We start from the raw sequence: 10,434 nt of genomic DNA on the forward strand, positions 1-10,434 counted from the left end.
TAATAACAATTTCTTTCATGAAAAAAAAAAGATTTTGGGCACTGCTACATCCTAATATAAACAAATAAAGCTTTATGGGTCCACTGCTATACAGTATCAGTCTTATGCTGTGTGGCACTGTGAGAAGATGGCTTAACTAATCACACCAAAGACAATATCCTGATAATGGGCATTCAACTGCATTTTTATCAAAAGAAAAAGTTGAATTTATCAGGGAATATACAAATCTAAATACCTCACGTCTTGCTGCCAGTTATACCTTTGTGTGCTGTTATATTTCAAACTCCCTCTCTCTTATTCTAAGTTACTTGCCCTGTACTTTACAGACTATAATTTGAAAGTATTACCAAAAATATTTTTTCTCTGAAATAAATTGTCTTTTTCTTTATATATCCAGGAGTTCATTGATTGTTTACTCCTTCATACTCATATATATTGTAAGGATAGTCCGGTTTGAAGCCCCCTGAGTCTAACACAAGCCCCTTGAGTCTAACACAAGCCACTGAGATCATACAAGTTGGTCTAACACAAGCCTACCTGATGGCATAGAAGGTGGTCTAACCCAAACCACTGAGGACATACAAGGTAGACACAGCAGATCAGTTTGGGTTCTTGGCGTGGAACACATGCACTGCTATTGTCAGGGAGGTAACACTGAAGGGTCCAAAGCAGCAATCTTCACAATAGGCTTTTTTGTCTCATCCTCATAGTGATACACCAATCTGGAGGATTGTGTCTTCTGTGTGAATATAAGGCTACCATCACAATTTGGAGGGAAGCAATGCATAATTGGGGAAGAGTAAAGTTGATGCAACTTTTTCACACTCATTATTTAGGGTCTGCTTTATGGCAGCACTTCATGGTGGCTTCAGATAAACCACAGGGTGAAGCTACAGCTGAGTTATCAACTTGCTTACCACTAATCGTCTGTTAACTGTTAAGTTGTTTTGTTTTTTATCTCATTTGTAACCACTTTGGTCTAATTTGTAAGCACTTATTGTCCTGACTACTGTGAATGCGTTTCACTAAATCCTATTCATGAGTCACATCAACACCTAGGACCTGGAGCGGTGTAGTCCCACAAGGACTTCGGTGCTCCCCGACTGATGCCGCCACTCTCTTGAATTCAGTAGCAGATGATGAACATTCTAATAAGAATGACAGACAAGGATTGTAGGTTCAAAGCTTTATATAAAGGATTATAGGCAGGTTTCAAAAGTATATGCCGTTAGGGAGTTTAGCAGCAAACCATATAAATCATGAGTCCAAAGAACTCAGTACAGTTCTAGGTGAAATTCAGCATAGATTCACCTTCTAAGAGTGGAAAAGGGGAGATTTTTCCCCCTAGAAATGTATGTCATTTTATAGGACTTTAGAAAAAGACATTACTATAGCCTACATGGGTACACATTTCTCAGGATATGCACCAATACAGAAAAAGCAATTTGTAACATTTTATTACAGAATAAATCGGATATTCTCTCATAATAGCACTACATGGAATATGTAGACATTCGCACAGTCCAGCAGGTCAATAGATAGATTGTATGTTCATAGCCTGGGACAGCTGAAACGTCCTCTATACATTGGCAAAGAGGCCTCTGGGGGCGGGTATCAATTTATTCATTGAGAGTCTTGCAATTCTCAACTTGGAATGAAGGACAAAAACAATAACTCGTGATCTTGGTGACGTTGATACAAGATGGAGCACAATGTAAACACAGCTCGAGTTACCATAAGCCCAAATTGCAATGCATTCGAGGTGAAAGGCGATCAGCTCTCAGAACATCCTGTGTATCCTCGCATGTTGGCAATATATCTTGTTGCTATATACAGCACTCTGCTCTGCTGTGTTTATGGCTAGGCGTGCACTCAATAAATCACCCCATAAAAAAAATTCCATAGAATAAATTATAGTAGCTGAACTTGGCACATGATAGGCTTTCCTGTGTCATGCCAGGGCAAGCAGTTTATGAAAGGCGCACTCCTCCGAGCCAGACTCATTAGTAAATAAGCACTGTGCAAGCCAATACATCTGGCTTTTGTGAGCTGGTGCAATGTTAATTTTTTTCTTTTTTTTTTGTAAGCACATGTACCAAAAAAGTTTTTTAAAAATGAAACAAAAAAAAAATGAAAGCAAACACCGAAACGTGGCCGCTACATGCTTGCAATTAAAGTTAACAGATTAAAAAATGTTTACTGTCATGGCTGTTTCACGACTGCTATTTATTAAATTACAAGGATTACTAGTATTTTTTCAAGGTAACAAGAATCCATTAACTAGCTAAGCACTCAAATTGCAGGCAGCTGCAACGTTACAGTGCCACTTAAACATTTTATAACATCAACTTTATTAAGGAAATGTAAAATCAGACTCTGACTGGACAGCTGATACAGGAGACAAGCAAATAGCCAGTATTTAAAATTAATATTAAAAAAATACATAAAACACCCTTGGAACTATTTTTAGGGGGATATGAACAGTCACTCAAAGTGAATGTTGCAAGTTGGTAAAGCGAGTTGACCCATTGTCCCATGCATTATTCTTTGGTGGGTGGGTACAAAACGTGAATTACATTTTAACAGACCAATCGATGAAGCCCATTGACCAAAAGACTCTCTATTTATGTGTATTAGGTATGGTTTGTTTTTTAATCCTAGTCTGATACGACAGCTACAATTGTTTCAAAAGCCAGACCTAAAAAGCACGGCACAGTGGAAATGTAGCTTTAACTGTAGTGTAACTCTGGATTTGAACCTACATAGGCCACATGGAACGACTGTACACAGAGGTATCCGAAAATGATGCATAATAACCAGATACAACCAGGAAAGTTCAGAGTGTTCAAATATGGAATATTGCTTTCCAGGGAGCAAGGATGAAGTCATCATATAATACACTTTCTCAGGCCCGATATTCTCAGATAAGAGGGTAATACATAAGACCACCAATGCAGCATACGCCAAGGTCATCATTGCGTATCTAATGTACACGTGACCAATCATGTCAACGATATGCCTACTGTAACCCCAACAGCGTATACCAACACTAGTATTGCCTTCACTATATTTGTACTGTACATAAAAACATTTTCTAATAAAATCTTTTGAAAAAAAAATAATAATAAGATACAAGAGTCAGACTTCTGAGCGTGTGTTTAGCTATTAACCAACCATCAGAAGCATTTCCGGGTCACCGCAGCTCTGCGGGTTTGTTGACACTGAGACTGTCTCTTCCTTTTAGGGTTCAGTAACGAGGCGGATGCCCTGCTGACGGTGACCTCCAACACCCCCTACAAGAGCCTGAAGAACCCCTCCGAGGCCCTGCGCCTCCTGACCGCCCTCTCCCACGAGAGCCGGATCTTCGAGCAGCACACCAGCCCCCCCGAGAGATACATCTTCGTGCTGGTGAGTCGCCCGCAGGGCTCCCCTCCCTGCAAAACATGTCTCGCTTACTGCGGCTGTCTCAGCTGTCTCACCCACGTGACTTACTCACCATGGATGAGTCTCTCTCTTCGTCCCCATATATCCATCTCTTAATACAGGTCTCTCACACCTATCTGTCACTGCCAAGCTCTGTCGTTTCGCCCATCATGATCCCTCTCTTAATGTGGGTCTCGCTCTTTCTCTCTCTCCCTCTTTCTCTCTCAATTTAGGTCTCCCCCTCTTCCTCTTCCTCCCCCTTTATCTCTTTCTCACTATACCTCTCTCTCTTTATTCCCATCTCTCTCTCTCGTTCGCTACGAGTCTCTCCCTCCCTCTCGACGTCTCTCTGAATGGGGCCTCTCTCTCTCTTGCCAACTCTTTCTCTCAATGTGCCACCCCTCTTTCTCTGGTCTGTACTCTCTAACCAGGCTGCTCCTCTTCCCTGTGACCTTCGATGCCCTCTCTACCCGTGGGAGTCTCTTTCTGAGTGTGCGGTCTCTCCCTGACTTAGAATCACGGCCTGCTAAAGTTAAAAAGAGCTCAATTTCAGGTAAATGCCGACATGTTACTGAGCCACAGCCCAGTGGCACATATACAAACGACAATAACAATATATAACATAAAACCAAAACAAATACATTTTGCAAAAGGCAAGTACTAGCATCGGAGCTGTATTTTTTCCCTCCTGGGGCACAGGGAGCCCAGCACTGGACTCAGGAAGCCCATCACAGACGAAGGAGCCCATTTCGGACCTATCACAGGCCGAGAGAGCCCAGCACAGATTGAGGAAACCTATCACAGACTGAAGGAGCTCAGCAGATACTAAGGGTGCCCATCACAAAGGGAGAGGACCCAACTCAGAAGCCCATCAAAAACAGGGGAACTGTGGGAGGCCACCGCTGACTGAGCAAGCTTATCACATACTCCAGAAGACAACCAGACACTAAATGTAGCCCATCTCAATCTGAAGGAGCCCATGATAGTTTGAAGAGGTCATCACAGACTCAAATACCCCCTCCTAGACCAAGGGGACCAAGGGATCCAACCACAGACAGAAAGCGCCTATCACAGACTGAGGAAGCACATCAGATACTGAGATAAACAGTCACAGACCGAGGAACACAGCACATATAGAAAGCCCATCATAGAAGGATAGATCCCATCACCAACTGAAGGAGCTCAGCATATACTGAGGGAGCCCACTGCTGACTGAGCAATATTAATACATACAGTGGAAGCCCTTCACAGACTAAATGTAGCCCACCTCCGACTTAGGGAGCCCGTAAAAGTGTGAAGAGGTTCATCACAGACTCAAAGAGCCCCTCATAGACCAAGGGAGCTGACCACAAACAGACGGAGCCCATCACAGACTGAGGTAGCACATCACATACTAAGGTAACAGGTCACAGATCGAGGAACCCAGAATTGAATTGAATTGAATTGAATTGAAAATAAATTTATAAACGCGCAACTTTGCCCAAAGGCATCAAGGCGCCTACAAAGAAAATCAGAAAAGAGACAAAGGCTAAAACCCAAGGCTAAGGATATGCTCTGCCAAAGAGCCAAGTTTTTAAAGCCCTTCTGAAAGAAGGCATTGAAGGTAGGCTCCTGATCTCCAGGGGAACCATATTCCACCATCTTGGGGCCAGGTTAGAAAAAGCTCTGCCTCCCCATTTGGCTCTGTGCACCCGAGGTACAGTGAGGAGCAGTTTCGACGAGGAGCGGAGGTTCCTTTCAGGTGAGTACAAGGAGAGGAGGTTTTTTATGTCTCCGGTCTCCTTCTTGTTTAACGCACCGTATGCCAGGCATAGCACTTTAAATGAGATCCTAGCCTCAATTGGGAGCCAGTGTAGGGATTTCCTGGCAGCGGTCGCAGACGACCTTTTTGGGAGATCCAGGACAAACTTCGCCGCAGCGTTTTGCACCGATTGGAGACCTCGCAGCAGACCTTTATTGGCCCCGGCATACAAGGCATTGCAATAGTTGAGCCTAGATGTTATCAAGGCCACGACCGTCTGTTTTCGAGCTTGCACAGATAGATAGTATTTGATTTTGCGCAAGATTGCAATGATGCCCCAGCAGGTAGATATGGTCCGCCTTACTTGAAGAGCCATGTCAAGGGAGGGATCAATCATGACCCCCAGATTTCGTGCTGCCCGCGTTGGAGCCGGGCAGGTCCCCAGAGATTCCGGCCACCATTCCGCCGACCAGATGTCATCCTTCTCGCCGAATACGAGGATCTCTGTCTTTTCGCCAGTTAGCCGCAGTGAATTGTTAATCATCCAGAGGGCGACTGCCTCCATGCAGAGTCTAAACTTGGAGGCAGAGGAGCTGACAGACTCGGCGAGAGACAGTAGGATCTGCGTATCATCAGCGTAGGATACTACCTCCATCCCAAAAGATCTAATAAGCCTGGCCAGGGGGGTCACATAGATGTTAAACAGGGTCGGGCTTAACGCCGACCCCTGTGGGACCCCCCAATTCAGCGGCAGGGATGGAGATAGGAACTCTCCCAGCTTCACTCTCTGTTCCCTCCGGTCCAGGAAGGAGGCTAACAAGCTTAACGCCTGCCCCTCCACCCCTATCTCCCTTAGACGAGATGTTAAGACGAGGGTAGACAGGGTATCAAAAGCAGCTGTGAGATCCAGAAGGATCAGCAACGTACTTCCGCCCCTATCAACCGTGGTGCGGATGTTATCAAGCGCCACGGTAAGGGCGGATTCCGTGCTATGACCCCTCCGGAAGCCATGCTGCGAGTGATCCAAGAGACCGGCGCTCTCCAGAAAGGAAGAAAGGTGCTGGTGTAGGTGGATTTCCAGCATCTTAGCGGGGGCTGGGAGCAGCGAAATGGGGCGGAAGTTTTTCAGCACTTCTGGGTCCAATGACGGCTTCTTCAAGAGCGGCTTCACAACCGCTTTCTTCCATTGGGAAGGGAAAGTACCTTCGCTTAAGGCCTTGTTCATTATTTGAAGTAGCGGGGGCAAGAGGGTCTCCTTGCATTGGTTAAAAATATGGAGAGGACAGGGATCGAGGGGCGAGCCAGATTTAGTCTTACTCAACAGGACTTCCAGTTCCTGTAAAGAAAGTGGAGGAAAAGTAGACAGCGAGCTCGAACTTGCATGTCCGACTGGTTCAGTATCGAGGGAGGCCTGGGGAACAAGAAGGACAGGTGGAGATACAGAGATCCTTTGGAGCTCAAGAGTCGCGACAATATCGTCGATTTTATCCTGAAAGAATTCAGCTATGTTATCACACAGCTGCTGTGAGTTAGTAACAGGATCAGGAGTCTTCAGGGTAATTAAAGAGTCGACGATGTTGAAGAGCTCTTTTGATGAAGTAAGAGCCCCAGTAAGATTTGAAAAGTATTCTTGTTTGACTCTAATGAGCTCCGTCCTGTATTCCCTCAAAAGATTTTTATGAGATTCTCTATCCTGCATGCTCCCACTAGATCTCCAACACCGTTCCCGCCTTCTACAGGCTTGTCTCAAAAGCCTTAGGGATTCAACATACCAAGGGGCCGAAGGACATTTTCTAGCATTGTAGCGCAAAGAGAGAGGTGCAAGCACATCCAGCGCTGCGGAGGTAACATCTTCGAACCTCTGCACCGCGGAATCAATGTCCTCATCTCTTAAAGTTAGAAGGGTAGAGGTTAAAGGTGCCAGAGAATCATTGGTCACCTTCCTCAGATTCCGCTTAAGTTCCATTTTGCTGGGACCCTTTGGTATGTTATTGGTAGGGATCATCTCCAATAACAGAGGGACGGCGAAGTGATCTGACCAGGAGAGCGCCAAAGGTGCTTCCACTGACAGCCTTCTATCATTTGTGAAAACTCCGTCCAAGGTATGGCCCGCCTGATGAGTGGCACCCTTGACTAGTTGTTGCAAACCACAGGCCGATAAGGTATCTAGGAGGCATTTGGTGTCATTTACCTCGAGATTTTCCAAGTGGAAATTCATGTCTCCCAGAACTGTGACTGACTCGGATCCAAAATATGGTTCCAGAATAGTAAGCAGATGATGAGTGAAATCCGCTCTAGGCCCAGGGGGTCTATAAATAAGCACCCCCTTAAACGGGATGGAGTGGGGTGCGTTGATGGAAAAATGTAAAGCCTGAATAGCCTCACCCGGAACAGATAAGGGCGTCGTATGACACGAATAGGAGTCCTTATGCAGGATGCCAAGCCCTCATATTGAGAGAGCCAATCGCACACTGAAGGATCCCATCGCAAACTGAAGTAGACCATTTCAGACTTGGATAGCCCACCACAATCGAGAGAGCCTATAACAGACTTAACAAACACAGCACATACTGAGCATGCCCATCATAAGGTGAAGAGCTTCATCTTAGAATGAGAGAGCCCATCACAGAGTGAGGGAGCCCATCAAAAACTGAAGGAGGCCAGCATATACTGTGGGAGTCTACCACTGACCGAGGAAGCCTATCACATACTGAGTGAGACAATCTCAGACTGAATGTAGCCCATCTCAGACTGAGAGAGCCCATCAAAGGCTGAAGGAGTCCATCACACCCTTAAAGAGCACCTCACAGGCTGAGGGAGTAATTCACAGGCAGAAAGATCCTGTGTCAGACTGAGGGAACACATCACAAGCTTAGGTAACCAATTACAGACCGAGGGCGCCCATCACATATTGTGAGAGCACAACATAGACTGAGGGAGATGGTTACAACCTAAAGGACCCCAACAAATAACAAGGGAACCTGTCAGAAAGTGAAAGAGCCCATCTCAGGCTTAGAGACTTCACCATTGACAGAAAGAGCCTATCAAAGACTGAGGGAGCCCATCAGACACACTTCAGGAGCCCATCACACACTGAGCGAGCCCATCACACACTTCAGGAGTCCATCACACACTGTGGGAGCCCATCACACACTTCAGGAGTCCATCACACACTTCAGGAGCCCATCACACACTTCAAGAGCCCATCACACACTGAGCGAGCCCATCACACACATCAGGAGTCCATCACACACTGTGGGAGCCCATCACACACTGTGGGAGCCCATCACACACTGTGGGAGCCCATCACACACTGAGCGAGCCCATCACACACTTCAGGAGTCCATCACACACTTCAGGAGCCCATCACACACTTCAGAAGCCCATCACACACTTCAGGAGACTCACACTCTGCGGGAGCCCATCACACATGGAGGGAGCCCATCACACAGTGAGGGAGACCATCACACACTGCAGGATAACATCACACACTGAGTGGGCCAATCTCAAATTGAGGAAGCCCCTCATAGAAAAGGAGAAGCAAGCAGAGGCTAACAAAGCCCAGATCCCAGCATGGACTGAAGGAGCTGAGAACTTGCCACAGACTGAGGCAGACTGAATCCTTGGTACAAGCTGAGGAAGCCCTGAACCACAGTATTGACTGAGGTAGTCCTCATCTGATCCCAGATGAGTGAGCTCTGACCCTGGCACATACCGAGAGAGCCCTGACACAGACATAGTGGGCCCTGACCCAAGCACCCACTGAGGCTTGTATTTTAATACCCTCTCTTTGCACTCTTTTTCCCCAGGATCGCCTGATACTTTTGGATGTGGGGGAGCAGTTTGTGTCGATGGCGAAGCAGTACTATCCTCTGAGCAGCGAGGAGCCCAACGAGAGGGAGCTGGATACAGATCTCATTGCTGTCCTGGTGTCCACAGGCCTGGAGGGGACCGAGCCCAAAGAGACAGATGAGGAAGAGGCCCAGGAGATGGACGAGGAAAGCTTCATGGTCAACCTGATGGAATGAAGAACCAAGACCCGGCTCCTGGACGGGACAGGGTTGTGTGTCAATGTGGCAATGGCCCACCCTCATTAGCGAGCCCACCAAGAAGTAGATGGGACAATCACACATCCTCATCCAAGAGCCGACCAAGGACTAGGTGGGGGGCAATTGCAGTGTCAGACCCCATTCGGAGCCACAGAGCGGACAGGGGTTACTAGCCCCATCTGGGGTAATTGAGTCACTCTGCCACTGATGCCCCTGGGTTTATCCTGCTATAGCTCTGCAAACTGGGCCAAATGCAGCCCTTTCCATGCTTGGGTAGCCGGGGTCAGCAGCAGCCACAAACTTCTCAGGGAGGGAGAGTGCGGGGCCCAGAGTGTAACGTCCAGACCATTGCCTCACTTTCTGTAAAAGCAAGTCGTTTAATTGCAACACAGGACTAAATACTAGATTAGTGAATAGAGGGATTGCCTTATTCATAAGGCAGTGATAAACCACTTAACATGGCTTACCGCTGCCTTGTACATAAGGCCCCCTTTCACGCTATGCTTAGCGTAAAAGGGGTGGGCAGTGGGTGTTGCGGTGGGCATTCTACCGCAACACCCATTGATTTTGACGCTGCCCCATATTTACAAGGCGTAAATATGGGCAGCGCCAAAATTAAGACCAGGGTAACCCTGGTGGTACCATGGCGAAACAAGAAGAATTGTTTAATTTCTCCTCGTTTTTGCTGTTTCCTTGTGTGCTGCTCTGTGCAGCACACATGGAAACAGCATAACACCAATGATTGTTTAGGTGCAGGAAGGGGAACCTTCCTGCACATAATCATTTAAAAAAAATATATGTTTTGCAATTTCTATGTTTTCGGCATTGAGCAGCACACATTGAAGTTACAAAATGGCATTTGAAGATTGTTTATGTGCAGGAAGGTTTCCCTTCCTGCACATAAACAATCTTTCCCTGCAACACAGACACCCTTGCTCTATAGTGCAAAGGGGCCTGCGTTGGCGCTAGGCAACTAGGGGCAAACGCAGGGCTGCACCATATTCCTTTAAATATGGTGTAGCCCAGCATTTCTAAAGTGACGGAGCGTGTCGTTAGCCTTCTTGGTTTAATGACACGCTTCGCCCCATAACTTCTAAATATGCCCCTCAGTTTCCCAAAGCATGTCTATATTGCATGTAACACCTCGTAGTACCAGTCCAATATTGCTACAGATTGGGTGGTGCATTGGGTGCTGCCATCCGCAGGGCAGTCTCTCGTTGC

The 10,434-nt window shown here is 46.6% G+C and overlaps 1 protein-coding gene across 1 annotated transcript in view; it reads left to right on the plus strand.

Annotated features, from left to right (window-relative positions):
* LOC144753921 (melanoregulin-like) overlaps window positions 1–10,025 on the plus strand; it is a 144,808-nt gene extending 134,783 nt beyond the window's left edge. Inside the window, exons 4-5 of the mRNA XM_078641449.1 lie at window positions 3,245–3,408; window positions 8,974–10,025. Of these exons, the coding sequence (XP_078497575.1) occupies window positions 3,245–3,408; window positions 8,974–9,192 (383 nt within the window). The 3' untranslated portion in view covers window positions 9,193–10,025. The remainder of the gene's footprint in view (window positions 1–3,244; window positions 3,409–8,973) is intronic.
* Window positions 10,026–10,434: the final 409 nt, after the last annotated feature.

Source organism: Lissotriton helveticus, chromosome 5_1 (assembly GCF_964261635.1).
Source record: "Lissotriton helveticus chromosome 5_1, aLisHel1.1, whole genome shotgun sequence".
In the NCBI taxonomy this organism is placed as follows: domain Eukaryota; kingdom Metazoa; phylum Chordata; class Amphibia; order Caudata; family Salamandridae; genus Lissotriton; species Lissotriton helveticus.